The 21184-nt window shown below is 43.2% G+C and overlaps 1 protein-coding gene across 1 annotated transcript; it reads left to right on the forward strand.

The window, feature by feature from the left end:
* Positions 1-2291: 2291 nt before the first annotated feature.
* Positions 2292-19601, forward strand: LOC116862630 (nicotinamide N-methyltransferase). The gene is made up of 3 exons (XM_032849984.1): positions 2292-2518; positions 3251-3458; positions 19118-19601. The coding sequence occupies exons 1-3, from the start codon at positions 2365-2367 to the stop codon at positions 19548-19550; spliced, it is 795 nt and encodes a 264-aa protein (XP_032705875.1). The 5' UTR covers positions 2292-2364; the 3' UTR covers positions 19551-19601.
* Positions 19602-21184: the final 1583 nt, after the last annotated feature.

Consider the following 21184-nt stretch of genomic DNA (forward strand, 5'->3'; position numbering starts at 1 on the left):
TCACCTTAACGTATGTCACTTTGGCATTTGATTATTTTGAATTAAAGGCATTCAAAAAAACCAGTGGACCCAAGAAGGACACCGTGATCCTCCTTTTTCTTCCTGAAAGCAGGAAATAAAAGTCCCCTATGAAGGGTACCCTCCCTGTACCAGGAGGAAGGAAGACATTCTTATGACCAGAGACAGGGAATTTGGTACAGAGAAATCTGTGCACGTGAACCCTATTAAACCAACCTTACCCTCTTACTTATTTATCATTTACTACCCTTAGGTCAAACCCCTCTGCCTTGTCAATTCTTCACATACTGTTTCCTTGTCTAAACATATAAAAGCTTCCTGCTATGGTCACTTCTTGAGGTCTTCATTCTCTTGGGAAGCCTCCTATGTACATGTAAGAAATTAATCTGGCTCGTGTCAGTTTCTTCTTCTCAGTCAATTCTTAGGTCCAGCCAGAAACCCAAAGATGGGAAATGAGAAATTTTTTCCTCTCCTATATTCTTATCATCCCATTTTATGTGCCAACACTGAGGCTTCCAGATCTCAAAAGTTAGTTTTTCTAACCACTATTGTCCTATGAATTGTTGGTGGCAAATCAGGATGGCAATTTGTGTCTTTTGACTTTGAGTTCAGGATGCTTCCTGCTGGATGGACTCCACTTCCCGGGTAGTTGGGAGAAGTAGGGTGTATTAGCTGTGGTGCCTTCAAGCCACTCACAGACATCTCTGAATTGGTTCTACATCCTTCCCATCTGTGATTTGACTTTGCAGGTCCAAAGTCACAGTAATATGAGACAATTTGTCTGTTCCATCTAAGTCCCTGTGAAGGGCAGTCTCATTACCACACAGATCTCCTTCCCAACCCTCATATTTGCTGAGAAGAGTCAATGACTGACCCATACTTGACCAGGCAGATTCTCTCTTTAAGGAACTGGATTTGGATCATGCAGACCCAGCTGGCCAGCTGTGAGGAGGTAGGTTAGAAGATTCTGTAAGGTCAGGTGCAGAGACCAGCACAGGGAATGGTCCAAATGGAGCCATGTGTAGTGGATGAGTAAGAGAAGCCAGTTTGCAGAGAATCAAGGCCCCTCGCCCTCCAAAGAGAGACAAAGGGATAGAGGAAAGGAGGAAGAGAAAGAGGGGGAGAGAAATTAGTTGCCTAATGACTTTCTGGTTCATGAGAACCAGTTAGATACCCTGCAATGTGTTTCCACTATATTCTCCTATTAATAATTCCTTTTTCACTTGAACTTCTTTGAGTGAGTTTCTCTGCTTGGTAGCCAGATGGGCTCTTACGAAGTCATCTCCCGTGGAATATGGGGCACTCAACTGTGATTGCATTTTGCTGCGATATGACAAGAGTCAACTAATCAACCAGTGTTTTGAACACCTCCTTGGTCAGTGTGATAGGCAGGGGGCTAAGCCATAGGCCTTGATCTAAAGGTGGTTTTCAGGCATCCTTCCCGTGAATGCTTAGTTTGGGAAGTAAGATTGACACGGACAAAACCAGGAACAAATACACGAATGACAGAGGCAAGGGTTCGGCTGAATGAGCTAATTCTAAGGGCAATGTGAGTCCAGAAAAGGGAAGGTAAGGAGTTCTTGAAGTTCTCCAAATTTCCCCTTGAAAGGACCATCAGGACTTGAATGGATTGAAATGAGTGGGGAGGCTTGGGGAGGAGGTGGTTGCCAGATGTGGAGAACTGGCAGCTGCTGGGGAGATGTGGGTGCACAGGGAGGGAAGTGAGGGGCGTGTAGAGCTTGAAAAGAAGATTACAGGAATGTGGCCTTCCCAGAATTGGAGGAAACCTTATCCGGGTTTCTAAAAATTGCTCTTTTACCCTCTCTCATCTGCAATTCCTTCTTTAGCCAATGTTCCTTAGCTCTAAAGACATTTCCTAATCCTCTTTCTCCTCTTCCTTTATGACCGTTAAATTTAAACCATTCCTTGTGACTCTCTTGGGAGAATCATTACGAGAATGATGTTGCTCTGGGGAGAAGACCCACCTCTCCAAACTTCGTGGTTCTTCTGTGAGCTAAATGATTTCCCAGATGAGCCCAGATGATTCTTCCCGCACTTGAACTTCACCCCTTGGCCGAGAACTGCATGTAGCTCACAGCCCTCCCCTTCCCACACACACATCTCGTAGGCGCCCTTGCCCAAAAGTTTCATCACCTCCTAGGACAGCCAAAACATTCTTGGTGCATTTCTGTTAGTGTTTAACCAAACATTGGTCTCTAAGGCGTGGGCTGAGCTCTAACAGAAGAAAGATTGAAGCTTGGGACTTAAAAAGACAACTTTTGCACATTGACTGCATGGGTTCTGGAGGAGAGGGTGGGAGGGTGGTGGACACAAGAGCGAGCCACAATGGAAACTAGCTTCACCTCCAAGGACACTTACCTGAGACATTTTAACCCTCGGGATTACCTGGAAAAATATTACAACTTTGGGTCCAAACACTCTGCAGAAAATGAGATTCTCAGGCATCTCCTGAAAAATCTCTTCAAGATATTCTGCCTGGGTAAGTTTGTATGTTATCTGTGTGTCTCTCCGCCAAACTATGAGACATACAGACGAAATGTCAGGGCAGGGCTGGGCTTGTGTCTAATCATTGCTATGTGACAGCCCTTTCGATGTTACTTATGTATTTAAGGAGAATGAACACCAATGATTTTTTGGTATGGATATTTTACAATTTACAAAGAGCTTTTATATGCACGATCTCATGTGTTTGTGCAAAGGGAAGCCAGAAGTTTGTTAGGTGACCAGTGCCAGCCATTTAACCATGATGGGCCGCTTAAAAAGTGAAGATTCTAGTACTTACTCTAACTCAAAGGAATGTTGCGAGTGTGCATGAGATAAAAGACCTCCCAACGTAGGAAGAATTGGATGCTTTCTGGAGAGAGACGTAATGACCCAATTTAAAAAACAATTTTAACTTTCCCCAGAAGTATTCCTTAATAGTTTTTACATTTTCTGTTTAGCAGTCTTTCTGGATCAGAGGTCTGTAACCAGATGTAGATCTTGTCTTCCTTCTCCTGCACCTAAAAATATCCCAGAAGCATGCCTCCAGCCTGGATTGGGGAATGGAAAATGCAAAGATATTTAAAAAAGGATTTGAGGGTTGAATGAGTAGAGAGCTGGTCTGTCTTTAGGGCTCTCTCACACAGTGCGAGTGAAGACTGTGTGTATCAGCTCTGGCTGCCGTCATAGGATGTCCGAACCCCTTTCCTTGTTGCCTCCTCTAAACCAGATGGCGTGAAAGGGGACCTCCTCATCGACATTGGCTCCGGCCCCACCATCTACCAGCTCCTTTCTGCTTGTGAATCCTTCAAGGAGATCATTGTCACCGATTATACGGACCAGAACCTGCGGGAGCTGCAGAAGTGGCTGAAGAAGGAACCAGGGGCCTTTGACTGGTCCCCAGTGGTGACCTACGTGTGCGAGCTGGAAGGGAACAGGTAGAGAAACCAAAGCCTGCTTCCCAGCTTTCTCATGGTACCTGAGGGACGGTTCATTTTTCTGACCCACAAGTTATCCATAGAGTCCAAGTTAAAAAGTAAAAGAAACAGAGACCAGAGAGAAATCCAGATGGAGAATAAGAAGGAGAGAGGGAGAACGAGCCAGAGGGGAGTGGGAGTGAGTGTGTGCACAGGTGTGTGCACCAGAACAGCAGAAGACACGGAGGAGAATGAAGGAGACGGCCACTGAGCCAAGAGGAGACAAAACCTTCCCAGGACAGTGCAGGGCGCAGCGTGTGGGTTAGGGTCCATGGGATAGCGACGTGGAGGACAAGTTCAGGGAAGAGGTGAAACCAGCTCCTTACCAGCAGCTTTTGGGTGTCCGGGCTTGCCTGTCAGGGCCATCCTCCATCCCAGGGCAGGGGACGCTACCGCGAGGGCAGCTAACGCTAACACCGCCAGACACAACAAAAAGCTGACCAGGTTCTCGAACTGAGATTAGCAGCATAAAGGAGTTATCTGAAAAGGATTTGTCACTCACCATCGACAAAAATCAGAGCTTGACATACTCATGGCTAATGACGGACAGCTTAGCTCACTCTGTCTACAAGTCGATTTATGCAAATAAGTCTTGTTTAAATGATTAATTTCTTTCCACATGAGAACCAGTCAATAGCCTATAGACAGAGGTGGCCCGTTCTGCATTTCACTTTGTCTCTCTCTTGTCCTGATGTGCCTCCTTCCTCTGGCGATTGTCCTGCGACGGCTCAGCTCAGTCCCGCTGTCCTGCGCAGGGGACTGTCCCTCCAGCAGCAGAACGTCTCTGCTGCTCTGGTGGCTGCCGAGGCCCCGCAGGCTCCTTTGCAAACCGTATCAAAAGACCACTTCGATATTCCTCTTCCAATCATGTGGGCCCCATCTGCTACTTCTTATATGCTCCGCTATTTCTACATTTTCTTTTCCTGCTCTTATAGGTTTTTTGCTTTGTTTTTTTTCTCTTTCTCCACCCTCTTGCCCATTTTTTTTAAGTAACGGTCCTTCTCCAATCCACTTCTCCCTGTATTTGCACCTCCACCTTTGCGCATATACTAATCTGTGTGGCACAGCATCATCTCTTTCCTTACCTTTTTGCTCACAATGGGAAAATATCCCTGTTTTTTAAAAAAGATTTATTTATTTCAGAGACAGAGAGAGCGCGCGTGCACATGGGCGGAGGGGGAGAGAGGAAATAAAGTAGACTCACGTTGAGCAGGGAGCCCGATGCGGGGCTCAATCCCGGGACCCTGAGATCATGGCCTGAGCCGAAGGCAGACGCTTAACTGACTGAGCCACTCAAGTGCCCCCAAAGCATAGCTATTTTTAATGAACATATCCCATGCTTTGGTCAGGAAAGGGCTCTTTCTTCCCAGGAAGACAAACCCCTTCAAGAAACAAGTGTTTTTGGCTCCTGGTTAAAGGAACTAACATTTATTCATTTATTCAACGAACCCAGATTGAGCACATATGAGGTGCCACATAGTCCTATCTACTGGGATAGACTGGTGGACAAGACGAGGAAGCCTCAAGTCTCCTAGACCTTATGTCGGGGAAGGCAGGCACATCTCAGATCACTTAGGGCTTTGAGGCCAGGCTAACAATCCTGTACTTCAAGTGTGCTGAGAAGGCATGAGAGGTGTAGCCAGGAAAGTGATGTGACCCTCCCCTCCTTTACATTTACAAAGCTCCCTTTGGCTATTGTGTGGAGAATGGATTGGGAGGGTTTAGAGGAGAATGAAAGATGCAGAAAGGAGACACTTTAATCCAGGTAAGTGATGATGGTAGCTTAGACTACTGGATTGGTTGGTGATGGAGAGAGGAAGATGATTTTAAGATGACTTGTTGAGATAGGCTGGATAAAAATTTGGTAATGATTGGTCATGGAGAATGATGAGAGGAAAAGTCTCAGGAACGATGTCCGTGTTTCTCAACTTGAACAACAGGAGGAGTGAAGTAATATTCCCGAATCCCAGGGATAAATGTAAAATCATGTGATCTTAACATGTCCCTAAGGAATATGTTTACCTCTACCCTCTTCTGGAGTGATGGTCAATTCATTTTTCTATATGTGCACTTAAATTTGATTCTCTTGGCTTCTCTAAATGTGTTTATTCCTGAGTCAGATTCTCTTCTGAAACTAACTCTAAATTCTGCTTCTATTTCTTTAACCTCTTCATTCTTTTTCCATGGTCTGCTGAATTCTAGCTTAGTTGGAGTATTCTAAACTTCACATTTATTTTCTTACATGTTGCTGCTACACTTATTGATAGTCAGCATGGGTTGTGATGTAAGTTATCAAGGTGACTTGTTTATATAATTCTTTATAAAAGGTATGAACAAATAGGAATTTTATATTTTGTTTCCCAATTAATGTTTTTGCTGTATGCAGAGTCACTAAACTTCCATGGGGTTTATGCTGGTCTTTTAACCCTTTTGCCAGGAAAAGTAAGTCTTGAAATCAGATAAGGTAAATCCTCCAACTTTGTTCTTTTTCAAGATTATTCTGGTATTTTAATGTCATTATATATATATAAGTGTGTGTATATATACACACACATATATTACATATATATATAATATACACATTATATACATATATAATACACACACATATATTATATTTAATATACATATATAACACACATATATTACACACACATATATTATATTTAGTATACAAATATATGTGTTATATTTAATATATTTAATGGGAGTATAATTAATATATAGCCTTAGTTTCATGTGTACAATATAACAACTCAACAATTCTGGACATTACTGAGTGCTCATCATAGGTGTGCTCTCAGTCCCCTTCACCTGTTTCCCCTATCTCCCCTCTGGCACCACCAGTTTGTTCTCTGTATTTAAGAGTCTGTTTCTTTTATCTGTCTCCTTTTTTTTCTTCCTTTCTTCCTTCCTTCCTTTCTTAAATTCCACATACAAGTGAAATCATATGGTGTTTGTTTTCTCTGTCTGACTTATTTCACTAAGCATTATACCTTCTAGGTCTACCCATGTTGTTGCAAATGGGGGGGGGATCACCTTTTTCATGGCTGAGTAATAGTCCCTACTGTATATATGTATACACCACCTCTTCATTATCTGTTCATCCATAAATGGACACTTGGGTTCCTTCTCAATCTTGGCTATTGTAACTAATGTTGCAGTAAACATAGGGGTGCCTATATCTTTTCAAATTAGTGTTTTGTTTTCTTCGAGTAAGTACCCAGTAATGGAATTACTGGATCCTATGGTATTTCAATTGTAATTTTTTGGGGTACCTCCATACCGTTTTCCAAAGCGGCTGCATCAATGGTGCATGAGGGCTCCTTTTTCTCCACATTCTTGCCAACACTTGTTATTCTTGTCTTTTTTATTATAGCCATTCTGACAGGTATGAAGTGATATCTTATTGTGGTTTTGATTTGCATTTCCCTGGTGATCAGTGATACTGAGTGTGTGTTCATATGTTTCTTGGCCATTTGTATATCTTTGGAAAAACACTCAGGTCCTCTTCCCATTTTAATCAGATTTTTTGTTTCTTCGGTGTTGGATTGTATAAGCTCTTTATACATTTTGGTTATTAATACCTTACCAGATACGTCATTTTCAATTAACTTCTCCTCTTCAGTAGGCTGCCTTGTTTTCTTGTTGATGGTTTCCTTTACTGTGTAAAAGCTTCTTTATTGCCATTATATTTTGAAATAAATTTTAGAATAAACTAGGGTCCCTGGGTGGCTCAGTTACTTAGGCAGTTAAGTGTCTGCCTTGGGTTCAGTTCATGATCCTAGAGTCCTGGGGCTGAAACCTCGGCTCAGTGAGCAGTCTGCTTCTCCCTCTCCATCTGCCCCTCCCCTGGTCATGCACTCTCTCTCTTTCTTGTAAAGTAAGTAAAATCTTTAAATTATGGTTTTTTTAAAGATTTTATTTATTAGAGAGAGAGAGAGCACAAGCGGGGGGGTGGCAGGCAGAAGGAGAGGGAGAAGCAGCCTCCCTCTGAGCAAGGATACCAACTTGGGCCTCGATCCCAGTACCCTGGGATAATGACGTGAGCTGAAGGTGGATGCTTAACCAACTGAGCCACCCAGGAGCCCCCAATATTTAAATATTTAAATTGGGGGTACCTGGGTGATTCATAAATTTTAGAATAAATTTTTCTATTTCTTCCAAAAAGGGCTGCTGAGACTTTGATAGTGATCTTTAAATTTACAATTCAGTTGAAGAGAATGGGCATATGGGATCTGCAGTCCATAAACATGATCTCTCTATATATTTATCTAGGACTTCTTTAGTTTCTCCCAGTAATGTTTTATAGTTCTCAATTTTTGTATATATTTTGTTAAGTTTGTCCTGTGTTTTATTTTCTTAATGTTATTGTTAGTTGTACTTTTTAAATTTCAATTTTCAAAAATTTGCTAGTATAGAGAAATACAATTGATTTTTATATATTGACCTTGTGTCCTATAGCCTTGTGGACATCACTAATAAAATTTAATAGTGCTTTTTGTAGATTCCAGAGGTTTTTCTAGGTACAGTCTTATATCATCTGCAAATAAAAATAGTTTTACTTCTTCTATTCTAACTATAAGTCTTTTATTTATTTTTCTGGCCTTATTATGTCTAGGACCTCCCTATCAATGTTGGATAGAAGAGATGAGAGTAGACATATGTGCCTTTCTCTACATCATAGAAAAAAATGTCCGGTGATTCATCATTAAATATATTAGGTATAGATTTTTCACAGATATTCTTTATCAGATGAAATTTCTTTATATTTTTAATTTCTTGGGAATTCTAAGTTAAATGTTGAATTTTGTCAATTTTGGAGGAATTAATTGAGAGTATCATATGATTTTTCTTCTTGATTCTGAAAATGTGAATGATTTTGGAAGATTTTTGAATGTTTAAATCTAATATACATCCATTTGTTAAAGCAGTATCTTTCTATGTATGACTGGAAGTGATTTGCTAATATTTTGTTAGAGATTTTTACATCTACATATATGAGGGATACTGAGCTATAATTTCCTTTTCTTATAATATGCTTAGCAGATTTTGATATCAGCATAATGTCAGATTCATATAACAAGTTGAAAATGTTTCTTCCTCCTCTGTTTTTTGAAAGTGTTTTTGTATTATTAGTATTATTTCTTCCTTAAATGATTCCTTCCTTAAATGAGGCTTATACGAAGGATTTTTTTTCATGTGTGTGAAGTTTTAAAAATTCAAAATAATATTTTTATTGGCTATTTCAATTTTCCATTTCTTCTTCATTTTGATAAGCAATATTTTCCAAGGAATTTGTCCTATGCATCTTGGTTGTCAATTTTATCATCATAGTTTTTTTTAAACAATATATCTTTATTACTCTTTTAGTGATCTTCCTTCTTTCATTCTTGATATTGGCACTTTGTCTTCTAAAATATATATTGATCAAGCTTGCTAGAGATTGACCAATTTTATTAACCTTTTTGAAGAACCAACTTCTGGTTTTGTTGATTTTTTTCTATTGTCTTTCCATTTTCAATTGTTTTGAATTCTGGCTTTATTTTTCTAACTTTCTCTCTTCCATTTACTTTAGTTTTAATATGCTCTTCTTTTTCTTGCTTCTGAAGATAGAAGCTTAGATAATTGATTTCACACATTTGTTTCTTCTAACTTGGCCACTTAAAGCCATACATTTCCTTCAGAACTGTTTTAGTTGCATCTCATGATTTTTGATACTTCATATTTTTATTATTATCCACCTCAGCATATTTTCTTAATTTTTAACAAGATTTATTTATTTGTTATTTGGGAGAGAAAGAGCATGAGCACAGGGAACAGGAAGAGGCAGAGGGAGAGGAGAGAGAGAATCTCAAACAGATTTCCTTCTGAACATAGAGTCCAACATGAGGTTTGATCCTACAGCCCTGAGATCTTGACCTGCGCTGAAATCAAGAGTCAGACACTTAACTGACTGAAACACCTAGGTGCCCCCTTCAACATAGTTTCTAATTTCCTTTGTGATATCTTCTTTGACCTGAATTATTTAGAATTGTGTTGCTTGATCTCCAAAAATTTCAGGATTTTCTAGATACTGTTATTGGTTTCTATTTGAATTTTATTGTAGTCAGAGATTGATCTTATGGTCAACATATGGCCTATTTTGGTTAACAATCTATGTGCTTTCTACACTGAAAAGAATGTATATCAACCTGTTGTAGGTGTAGTTTCTATAAATATGAATTAAGTCAGGTGGATTGGTAGTATTTTTCAAATTTTCTATGTGATTTTTTTTGCTTATCAGTTACAAATAGAAAGGTATTAAAATCTCAGATTATGATTGTGGATTTATCTCTTGTTCCCCATCATTCTGTCAACTTTTCCTTCATACATTTTGAAGCTTTGTTGCTACTTGCATATATTTTTAGGATTGTTTTGTTTTCTTGATTTATTGACCATTTTATCTTTAAGAAATATCTCCCTTTACTGTTAGTAATACACTTTGTCTTAAAGTCTACTTTGGGGCCACCTAGATGTCATTAGGCATCTGCCTTCAGCTCAGGTCATGATCCCAGGGTCCTGGGATCGAGTCCCACATTGGGCTCCCTGCTCAGCGGGGAGCCTGCTTCTCCCTCTCCTACTCCCCCTGCTTGTGCTCCCTCTCTCCCTGTGTCTCTCTCTGTCAAATAAATAAATAAAATCTTTTAAAAAATGAAAATAATTTAAAAAGTCTACTTTGATATTAATATGGCCACATCAACCTTCTTATGCTTGGTATTTGGATGGAGTGGTAGATAGCCTCGAAGATGGCTCCCAATAATCTTAGCTCAAATATTCATCTCTTGTTTAATTGCCTTCCCTTGGGTTTCCATTGGATTTAACAAGTACAGTGTAGCAGAATACTAGGACACTAGTCCTGAGATTAGCTTACAAAAATACTATGGCTTCCCTTTTGGATACCCCCCTCTCACTTGCTTGTCTGGAGTGAGCTTGGAAGCAACCCCCCCCCCCCCAATTTTACCTTCAAATGAGACTGAAGACATGACCAACACTGCCTCATGAAAGACCTTGCATCAGAGGTACTTAGCTAATCTGTGCCCAGGTATCTGACCCACAGAAACTGGAAGATAAGTGTTTATTATTTTAAATCACTAAGTTTTAAGGTAATCTATAATGCAGCAATAGATAACTAATAGACATGGTATATCTTTTCCACCCTTGTTTTCAACCTATGGTTTTTTAATTTAATACCTAAAATGTTTTTCTTACAAGTGGTAAGTAGTACATCTTGTTTTTCAATCCAGTGTGGTGATTTCTGCCTTTTAACTGGATTTTTTAGTTCACTTATATTTAATGTAATTACTGATAATCATCTTGGTGTATATTTTCTACTTGTCCCATCCGTTTTGTTGTTCATTTATGCCTTTTTTCCTGCTTCTCCTTGGTGTAATAACTTGATATTCCACTAGTACAGATATAAAGATTTTTAGTATTCCTTTTTATCTTTTCTGTTGACTCTAATCTTTTCTATTGACCTCTTTTGTGTTTTGTAGGGGTGTATACATGTATGTGCATGTGTAATTTTTCTAGAAATTTCAGTATGTATTTTCGACATATCTATTACCTCATGAAGAACATAAGATATTATAACAGTGTAATTCCTTTAACCCACTCTTGTCTTATGCACCTCTCATATATTTTACTTTATATATATTATATATATATAATATAATAACATTATACATTGTTATTATTTTTTTAAAGATTTTTATTTATTTATTTGACAGACAGAGATCACAAGTAGGCAGAGAGGCAGGCAGAGAGAGAGGAAGGGAAGCAGGCTCCCCACTGAGCAGAGAGCCCAATGTGGGGCTCGATCCCAGGACCCTGGGATCACAACCTGAGCCAAAAGCAGAGGCTTTAACCCACTGAGCTACCCAGGCGCCCTTATTATTTTTGCTTTAAAAAGCCAGTAGTGCTTTTATTTATTTTTTATTGCTTTATTCTTTTATTGTGGTTAAAAAACACACTATAAAATGTAGCATCTGAACTATTTTTAAGTATACAGTTTGGTAGTTTTAAGTATATTCATATTAGCCAGTAGTATTTTAAACAAACATATATAAAGTCTTTTATATATGACAGTTTTATATATATATATATATATGTATATACATACACACACACACACACACACACATACATACATACAGTCTTTTATATATGTATAGACAGATATCTGCATATCTGTCCTGTCTGGTATTCATCATTCCTTTCTGCAGATCTAGACTTCCATATGGCATCACTTCCCTTCACCTGAAGAACTTCTCTTAGCATTTCTTAAAATGCAGGTCTGTTAGAAACAAATTCTCTCAGCATACCAGTGTCAGGTAAGAATCAGTAATTTTTTTCTTCCTCATAAAATGAGGACCTTAACAGTTTTTGATACCTAGAGTCCTTCTGTCATCTCTTTCCACAGTGTTTATTGTTAAAATTGGAGATTTTAGGGTCGCCTGGGTGGCTCAGTTGGTTAAGTGTCTGCCTTTATCTCAGGTCATGATCCCAGGGTCCTGGGATGGAGCCCCACTTTGGGCTCCCTGCTCAGTGGAGAGTCTGCTTCTCTCCCTTCCTCCTCCCCTCCCCCTTGCTTGTTCTCTCTCTCTTTCTCTGTATTAAATAAATAAAATCTTTTTTTAAAATTGGAGATTTTAAATCCAAATATTATAATTTAAAGCATCATTCTCATGTTTTCTTTTGAGATCAGTTTGGACATTTGCTTTCAGTTTGTAATCGTATTTGCAATGATGTGAACATTTTAATTTTATGTTCATTTTATATGATTTTTCTAGTTGTTTAGTTTTTAATTCTGATTCATCTTTTGGTCCACTGCGTAGACTTTCAAATAAGGTTTTCAAGAACACGTAAATGACATTTTCTAAGCCTGTGTATATTGGGAACATGTTTTTGTTGCCTTTACATGTGAACAACACCATAAAATTGTTTAACGTTGCCTAAATATTTCTCCATTTCCCCCCCTCTGGCATTTAGCAAGAAGTTGAGAGGCTACTTTAATATGCCATTTTAACCTATAAGCTCCTTACTTAGATTTTATGCTAGCTGTGGTCTTCAAACTGAAGATAATGTTCTTCAAAATAAATATAATTTCAAGCCTCTTTTTTTTCTATCAACTAGGCGATTCCACAGAATGAAACTGGTATTAACTAGGGATAAAAACAAAACAAAACAAAACAAAACCCTGGAGCTATGAGGATTTGGGCAATATTCAAGATGATTGAATAAATAAGGAATTTCCCAGGGTTTATAGAATTTCAGGGAACGTTTATAAGAGAGTTTTCAGTCAGCCAGACAATATATCTTTCTGAGGTCCAAATCATATGTCAAGAAGGCTTTTGAAACTTTCTTCTCAATTTCCCTGGCTATCACAAGCCTTTCCATCTCATGCAGAAATGAACCCCTTAAACTCTAGCAGGATAGTAAAAAGCTTTGCTGCTTATCTCATGGTAGAATCATCAGCTTGTTAACAACTGGCTCCCGAGAAACGGCCCCTTCCTGATCGCTGTTCAAGTAAGGAACTGTATTTTTTGGCAGTAAAATTCTGCGTTCTCATTCTTATCCTTGTACTAGATCCTGTGGCTTCAACTCTTTTGAGAATGATAGCGATCTTATTCGACTTACATCTCTCTTGCATCTTCAAGGACCTCTATCAGCCCACAACCTATTTCCTTCGAGATTATTCCTTCTTTATCTGAAGCTGTTTCTTGTGCCTACTGCTGCCAAAGACAACTGGAGCTGTCTCCTGTTGCTCGGCCTTGGCAATGGGATTCATACACTTAGGGACCAGTCACTTTTAAAACTATCCGAGAAGTTGTAAGGCAGTGGTACCCAACTCTGGCTTCATGTTATTTATTTCTCAAGTCAGAGAGTCACCTGCTAAGATACAAATATTCTGGCACGAATCAAGGAAAATGAGATTTGACCTGAAGAAATCCTAGAAACGGCGCTGACGGACCTCTCGGTTTCTGGGAAATTGCCGGCAACGACCTCCCTTGTGGTTCTCAGACTGAGCTGCTTCCGTATCACCTGGGAGCCTGTAAAACAATGCAGACTCGGGCCCTGCTCCCCACCACCAGAACCAGAGGATCCGCATTTTAATGAGATCTGTTGTGGGGGGAGATGGTAAACATTTTGCAGTTTGAGAAAAGGTGGTGTCTAGAACAGAGCTTCCCAGCATGCTGGTGATTGGGAATGAGTCACAGGTACACTCTGCAAGTTCTCCTCCGTCCATCCTCAGGGCGGCCAGAAGGGGCCTAGGGAAGCCGGAGCCCCCCATCCCATGGGGGGGCCTCTACAGAGAGCAGCTCCTCCGCAGGCCTGACAGAAGGAAGCTTGAGCACCTGTAGAGATGAAGTAAATGTTCTCTGTACAAAGATTCTCGTGTCTGTTTAAAAATAGGTTTCTTGCCCAAAATAGACACACTTGGGGCGCATTTGTCCCACAAAGCTCTTGAAGTCCCTCTATGCTGAAGCATCTCTGTATTTTCATGTCTTGTGAAAGAGTGGTATTCCTTCTCCGCTTCGAGATCTTGACGGTCATAGTGAGTGTTTCAGTGGTACCTAGGAAAAGACTCCCCTTTCAGAAGCGAGCCTTTCTTAGACGTTCTCCCTGCATTCTGTCTCTGGGGAGAGGCACAGGGCAGGCTGAGGAAACCTCACCTGGCCATTTCCTTCAAATTGTAAGCGTTTCTATTTGTGTGTCTGGAAGGGCCCCAAATCGAGCTCTGATCTTCCCAAGTTGGCTCCATCTCGTGTACTCTCCTTTCTCTGGGTGTTGCATTATCTAATTACTTGAACAAGCCAGAAGACTAGAAGCCAAACTTGCCTTCTCCCTCCCGGCCATGCTCTCTGAACTGCACCAAGTTCTATCCATTTTACCTCGGAGTTTCTCTCAAACCAGTACGTCTTCCAATATTTTCTATCCAGGCTATTTTCCTGGCCCAAGCCACCAACCCCCTCTCTTAACTGGCCTTCCACCTCTACTCTTGTCCCAAAGTGATCGCCTCGAAATGTAGATCCGATTATACCATTCTCTTCCTAAGCACCCCTTCATAACTTTCCATGGCTTTTAGTATAAAAAGCAAAATTCTTAACATGGTCCCCAAAGCCCTGTCTGGTCTAGGCACGTGCTGACCCCATTGCCTCACTCCCTGCCACACTCTACTATGTTTTCTGAGATCCAGCTTCATTGGTCTTCCTTCTGTCTTTTCACCCACCACATGACCTTTGCACATGCCATTCCTCCTTATTGGAATATCCTCCCCCCCTCCCTATTCTCCTTGGCCTAGTGAACTCTCCTTTATTCTGTCTCTGTTTACCTGACTCCGTTTTGGAGGAGCTTTCCTTGATACTCTAGACCAACTCAAGCTTCCAACATTCCTTTGTTGGCTCCATGGCCCTCTCCTTCCTCGCATTTATGACAGTATTAATTTGTCACTTTTGTGGATGATCATTGGATTCTTTCTCCCCTCCGCTCCAGACTGTTCCAGACTGTAATCCCCATGGCGATAGGATCTGTTTTTCATTTGTTCTGTCTTGGGTCCCCATTACCCGGCACCCTTCCTACCACATCACAGAGGTTCAAAAAAAAAAATGGTAAAATCAATAACTGCATGCCTTTTGCTTTCTAACTTCTCCCTCCCGAAATGTCTGTCTCTCACCTGATTCAGCTGTGGCCTACACCAAAGGCTTACTAACGATTATTCCTGGCTCATACAGCCCTTACACTGATATCCAAGCTTATGTAGCTTTTTATATCCTTTACACATTTTGTTGGTTCTCCCTCAGGAGGGCCTGCTGGAATGTCTGGCAATGGGGCTTTGGGGGGTGAATGTCATCGAAAGATCTCATCCAGGGGCTTCTGGTTCGCCAGCTGCCTTGCAGAGACAGGGCAGGAGGACCCTCCTCTAAAACTCAGGGTAATTTCTTGGGATGTGGGGATACACTCTCACCAAACACTCTTCCCAGGAGCCCTATTCTGTATCCCCTCTCTCCCCATCCCTCCCCAGCTCCCTCAGGCTTTGGGGAATGCATATTTATAAAGGAAAGAACTGACCTTTTTTACATGTGTTGAAAAGAGCAGATCATCAGACCTAGAGGAACAGTACACTGCTGTTAGCTTCCTGTGGAACCGCCTAACTCCTTTCTGGGGTGTATTGATTCCCTAACCCTTGAGCTGAATGTGTAGCTGAGCAGTAATTGCCTGTGTCTCCAGGCCAGTGCATTTCCCTGCCAGTGGGCACAACGCAGATGCTGAGAAGCCCTGAGGTGGCATCTTGGCATAGCTAGCGGGGCCACCGAGTCCCCCAGCGTTTCCTGCGGTCCCAGGGACAAGCGGGTCTTCACGGCAGTGAGTGTTTCCAGCTAACTTCCCTCTTAAATTGGCACATTCTCTGTGAGCTTTCCAGACTTCGCAGTGTGTCTCCCTGTTTGGGAACAATTTCCATCATCAACTGACTGGAAAGGACTAGCTCTGTGGTAATGGGTGTCTTTCAAATAGCTTAACACACAAGAAATAGGGCACAGAGGTCCAACCTGCTTCTGACGTCATCACTTAAATACACAAGCCTGCGGTGTTCCCAGTGGAGAGGATCATCTTGAAACACGTTCAAAAAACACACTGTGTTGTCACTCCCTTGGCTTTTTATCTGCACTTTGGTTATCCGGATGTGCAGATAGATTATTTGAATTTTTCTACTCTAGATTAATTTACCTAAATAAATCTGTATTTCACAGAATTCCATAACGTTGAATTGTTATTTTTTATTCTTAAAATGTTTGGTCAAATCGTCCACATTCTAGGAGGCGGAATGGCAGCTTTGTAACTGACTTCCTTGCTTTTAGAATGACTAACCTTTCCTGATTGCCCAAGACGGAGAGGGGTTCCCAGGACATGGGATTTTCAGGGGGAAAACCAGGAAAGCCCAGACCAACCAGGACAAACAGGTCACCCTACTACCATTTTACCCTTGATAGGAGAGTAGCTAGACCCGACCAAAGGTAATTATCATTCCTTGTGTCTCCCGCTTTTTTGGGTGGTAGGAATTCCCTGAAGCCATTGCCTTGCTAAGCTACTTCTCTTTCTCTCTCTGGTATAACAGCTTTCCCGAGACAAAATTACCATCACATGTGATTCACCCATTTAAAGTGTGCAATCGGTAGTCTTCATTATATTCATGTAGTTGTGCACTCTCACCCCAGTTCTGGAACATTTTCATAACTCCCCAGATGAACCCTGGACCCACTGGCAGTCATTCCCATCATTTCCTGGATCCTCTCCATTGGCAACCCCTGGTCTGCTTGTGGTCTCTGTAGCTCTGCCTTTTCTGGACATTGCATGTAAATGGAATCATACAATATGTGACCTTCTGCTTCTGTTTTCTTTCCCTTAGCAACCTGTTTCCAAGGTTCTTCCATGTTACAACATGAATCAGTATTTCATTCCTTTATACGACGATGATTCCATTGCATGGGTATGCCACGCCTCGTCTATTTCCTCATAGGTTGGTGGGCATTTGGGTGGTCGCCATCTTTTGACTATGATGGATAATGGTGCTGTAATTACTCAGGTACAAGTTTTTGTGTGGGCCTGTGTGTTCATTTCTCTTGGAATTTCTGGGTCATGCGGTAACTCTGTGATTACCCTTCTGAGGAACTTCCCCCAGACTTGTTTTCCAAAGTAGCCGGACCATTTTATATTCTCATCAGTAGCGTGAGATGTTCTCGTCTCTGCATGCCCTTGCCAACACTTGTGACTGTCTTGTTTATTACACCTGTCCCAGTGGATGTGAAGTGGCATCTCACAGTGTGATTTGCATTTCTCTGATGACCAAAAATGTTGAGAATTTTTTTCATGTGCTTATTGCTAAACCTCTTAAGTGGAAAATTATAAAGGATATTTATAAATAGCTGATTTTATGCACTGGGCTTATGATATTTTTTAAGGAATTTATTTATTTATTTGACAGAGCACAAGCAGGGGGAGTGGCGGGCAGAGGGAGAAGGAGGCTCCCCACTGAGCAGGGAGCTGGACACGTGGCTTGATTCCAGGATCCTGGGATCACACCTGAGCCCAAGGCAGATGCTTAACCAGCTGAGGTTAAGCCGGCACCGCTGGGTTTAAGATTTTAACTAAATATTGAAATAGGATGTTCATAACCAATTGCTCTTACCTCAAATCATTCTATGTAGAGGTACCTTTCAAAGTGTTATTTAAACCATTGACTTTTCCTGGCGGCCAGAAGTGATCCCAGGGTAAGTCCCTCTCCCATCTGCTCTGATGTTGGGCCATTCTCTCCGTCAAGCCCTGCTGCCCAAGGGGCAGTCTTCTTCTGGAGCCAACGGACTGTGTGTTGACTGAATGTAGGCCTGGATGTGCACCCCTGGTGTTCTCTCTCTTGATTAACTTCCTCAAAGTGCTGGATATCCAGTCATCCCTCCTGTAATTCAGGCTCTGGGGCCTTCTGGGCACTTTAAACACCTGTTCTTGCTTTTCCCTTAGCTCTCTGATTTGCGGCTGCTTCTTTCTCCATATCTCGGGTTCACTCTATATGCTCCTCCGTCGGCTTGTTCCCTCAAACCTCCCCTAACAAATTCCAAAAGGATCCAAGGCCCTCTATTCCATCTCCTGCCCTCGCCTTCTCTGCCTCTTTTACAAACTGATTTTCTCTCAGGAAACGGCCTGATTCGGCAGAAAAGGGTGGCATTCTGAGCAAGACCACTGAGAAAAGGGTCCCCTTGAGAAAACATGCTCTCTATCTGGAATATGTTTTGGGGTTCGAGAATAGCAACTGGTGGTTTTCTTCTTTCTAGAGGGGCCCTGGCCGTGGTCGTGTTGCAGTTACCCACCATTTCTGTACATGTCTGCGGAGGACCCCACTCACTGCCCCAGCCTGATCAGCAGATACACAGAAATACTGTTTCCACATTTTATTTTATTAAAGAGTTCATTTATTTATTTGACACAGAGAGACCGTGAGAGAGGGAACATAAGCAGGGGGAGTGGGAGATGGAGAAGGAGGCTTCCTGCTGAGCAGGGAGCCCAATGGGGGGCTCCATCCCAGGACCCTGGGATCATGACCTGAGCCGAAGGCAGATGCTAAATGACTGAGCCCCCCAGGCTCCCCTGTTTCCACATTTTAAAGCCATTATTGCCTGATAGGAATGGGCGTAGTGGCCACTGTGTTGCAGTTTGACAGAGGAGACAAGTGTAATAAATAAACATTGTAGTAGTAGTAGTAGTAGTAGTAGTAGTAGTAGTAGTAGTAGCAGCAGCAGTAAATGAGCCAGGCAGTGTTCTTAGCAGTGGAGGAAGAGTAATTCCAGTCCACGGGAGAAGTGGGCGTTTACCCACTTCAGAAGAAGACAGAGGCCAGCGCAGGGTAACAGCGTCACCTTCACATGCAGAATGGCCCTTCATGCCTCCCTTTCTCCATTGTTCCCACAGGGATGTCCCCAAGGGTACACCCCTTGGGACACCCCTGCCATTTTCAGCCCTGACCGAGGAGATGCGGGGTTCTCCCGCGCAGAGGTGGCAAGCGGCGCTGGCCGGCTTGTGTCTTTCAGAGCCGAGGGGTCGGAGAAGGAGGAGAAGCTGAGACGCGCGGTCAAGCAGGTCCTGAAGTGCGACGTGACCCAGAGCCGGCCGCTGGGCGCCGTGTCCCTGCCCGCCGCCGACTGCGTGCTCAGCACCCTGTGCCTGGACGCCGCCTGCCCCGACCTCCCGGCCTACCGCGCCGCGCTGCGGAACCTCGGCGGCCTGCTGAAGCCGGGGGGCTTCCTGGTGGTGGTGGACGCCCTGAAGAGCAGCTACTACATGATCGGCGAGCAGCGGTTCTCCAGCCTCTGCCTGGGCCGGGAGGCCATAGAGGCTGCGGTGAGGGAGGCTGGCTTCTCCATCGAGTGGTTCGAGGTGATCTGCCAGAGCTACTCCTCCACCATGTGCGACAACGAAGGGCTCTTCTCCCTGGTGGGGCGGAAGCTGAGCAAAGCTGTGTGACCCGCTGTGGTTGCGATTAAAGCAATTCCTCTGCCTGGCCCAGTTAACTCCGGTCCCCGGTTCTAACTGCCACGGTCACGGTGCCGAGGGGAGCGGAGCGGCTCCTGGGGGACAGGGTGGGCACGGTCAGTGGGCGGAGGAGCTCCTGGGTGACCGCGGACTCCGCGCTTCCCAGGTGTGCTATGGGGACGCAGAGATGAGCAACCAGCAGGTCCGGTCTTCGCCACCCATGACTAGAAAAGGAGACCTGCTTCTCCTGAAGCACCCCAGTCATGGCCACTCACGGCCCTCAGGCCTGCAGAGCAGTGTCTGCCGGGATGAGGTCTGGTCCCTAGGGGGCCTGCTGCCGCCTCCTCTCTCAGGAGCATGCTTCTCCTGATTCTCATCAAGCTCCTTCTCTGGGGACCCCATCCTCTGTTGGGGTCCACGGGTGCCACCACCACGTCTGGGGACAGAGCACAGCCATGCCCTTTGTTCCCCGTCCTAAGTGTGGGGCGGGCCCTTCTCCCCCTTCCTTTAACACACTAGGCCAAGGCTGTGACTTCCACCTGAAGAGAAGGTTGGGAGTTTGCAAGAGACATAACAGGGGCTGTCTCACAGTGGCTATTAGAAACCGGTATCTTCAGAGTTCACATCCTTTGGGGGTTCTGGGAAGTGGCCCTTTATTTTTTTTAAGATTTTATTTATTAGAGAGCATGGGCTGGGGAGAAGGGGCACAGGCCCAGGGAGAAGCAGACATCCCGCTGAGCAGGGAGCCCGACTCAGGGCTCGATCAGGACCCTGGGATCATGACCCAAGCTGAAGGTGGATGCTTAATTGACTAAGCCCCCAGGTAGCCTTCCAGCATAGCTCTCGGACAAGCATCTACCTGGAGTTAGGCTTACCTGCCCATGGCAGGTCTACCTTCCCTGGTTCCCAGGCCCCATGGCCATGATGCTCTAAACCAGAAGGAGACAAACTATGGCCCGTGAGCCAAACCCGGCTTGCCCATCTTGTAAGGGTCTATTGGAAAGCACCCATGGCCGCTCATTTATGAAGGGTCTATGGCTGTTTGCCTGCTCTAACGGCAAAGCTGAGTAATTGTGACAGCAACGCCAGGTATGGCCAGCAAAGCCCAAAATATCTGCTATCTGGATATTTACAGAAGAAGCTTGCCTACCCCTTCCCAAAAGAGAGGAGCATCCTCGTCTGCCAGGTCTGAGGCCCATCTCTCCAGTCTGTTTCTCACCCCAAGATTTCCCTCTCCCAGCATTCCTGACAGAGGACATGGCTGCTTGCCCCTCCCTCAGAGTCTATTGTCACACGTGCTTGTTCATTCGGTTGTATAGGCCCGTCACAGCCCAGTATCTGTCCATTTTCAGGAAGTTTTCGATTGTTCCATCTCCTAGGACATTCATGTTACAATTTCTAGAGATTCCATCCTGAAGGATGCTAACAGGCCAGGCCAGGCTGGATGGGGGAAGCCAGGTCCAGCTCTGTTCCTATAAGCAGGCAGGGATGACCAGGCATGTGCCTCCTTTCTGCAAACAACTGCTCAGGCGAAAAGAGCTCACTTGACTCCCCAGGAGCCACCAAGGCCACAAAGATGGAAACAAGTTTGTGGAGAGAGGGCTCTCTTAATTTACCCAAGGCCA

This window comes from Lontra canadensis, unplaced genomic scaffold (assembly GCF_010015895.1).
Source record: "Lontra canadensis isolate GAN:19392208 unplaced genomic scaffold, GSC_riverotter_1.0 scaffold281, whole genome shotgun sequence".
NCBI lineage: Eukaryota > Metazoa > Chordata > Mammalia > Carnivora > Mustelidae > Lontra > Lontra canadensis.

Excerpts from the sequence above, each read along its gene's own strand:
- LOC116862630 (XM_032849984.1), top strand. The coding sequence starts at position 2,365 with ATGGAAACTAGCTTCACCTCCAAGGACACTTACCTGAGACATTTTAAC. Across the intron at positions 2,519-3,250 it reads CTTCAAGATATTCTGCCTGG|ATGGCGTGAAAGGGGACCTC; the intron begins GTAAGTTTGTAT and ends CCTCTAAACCAG. Across the intron at positions 3,459-19,117 it reads TGCGAGCTGGAAGGGAACAG|AGCCGAGGGGTCGGAGAAGG; the intron begins GTAGAGAAACCA and ends TGTGTCTTTCAG.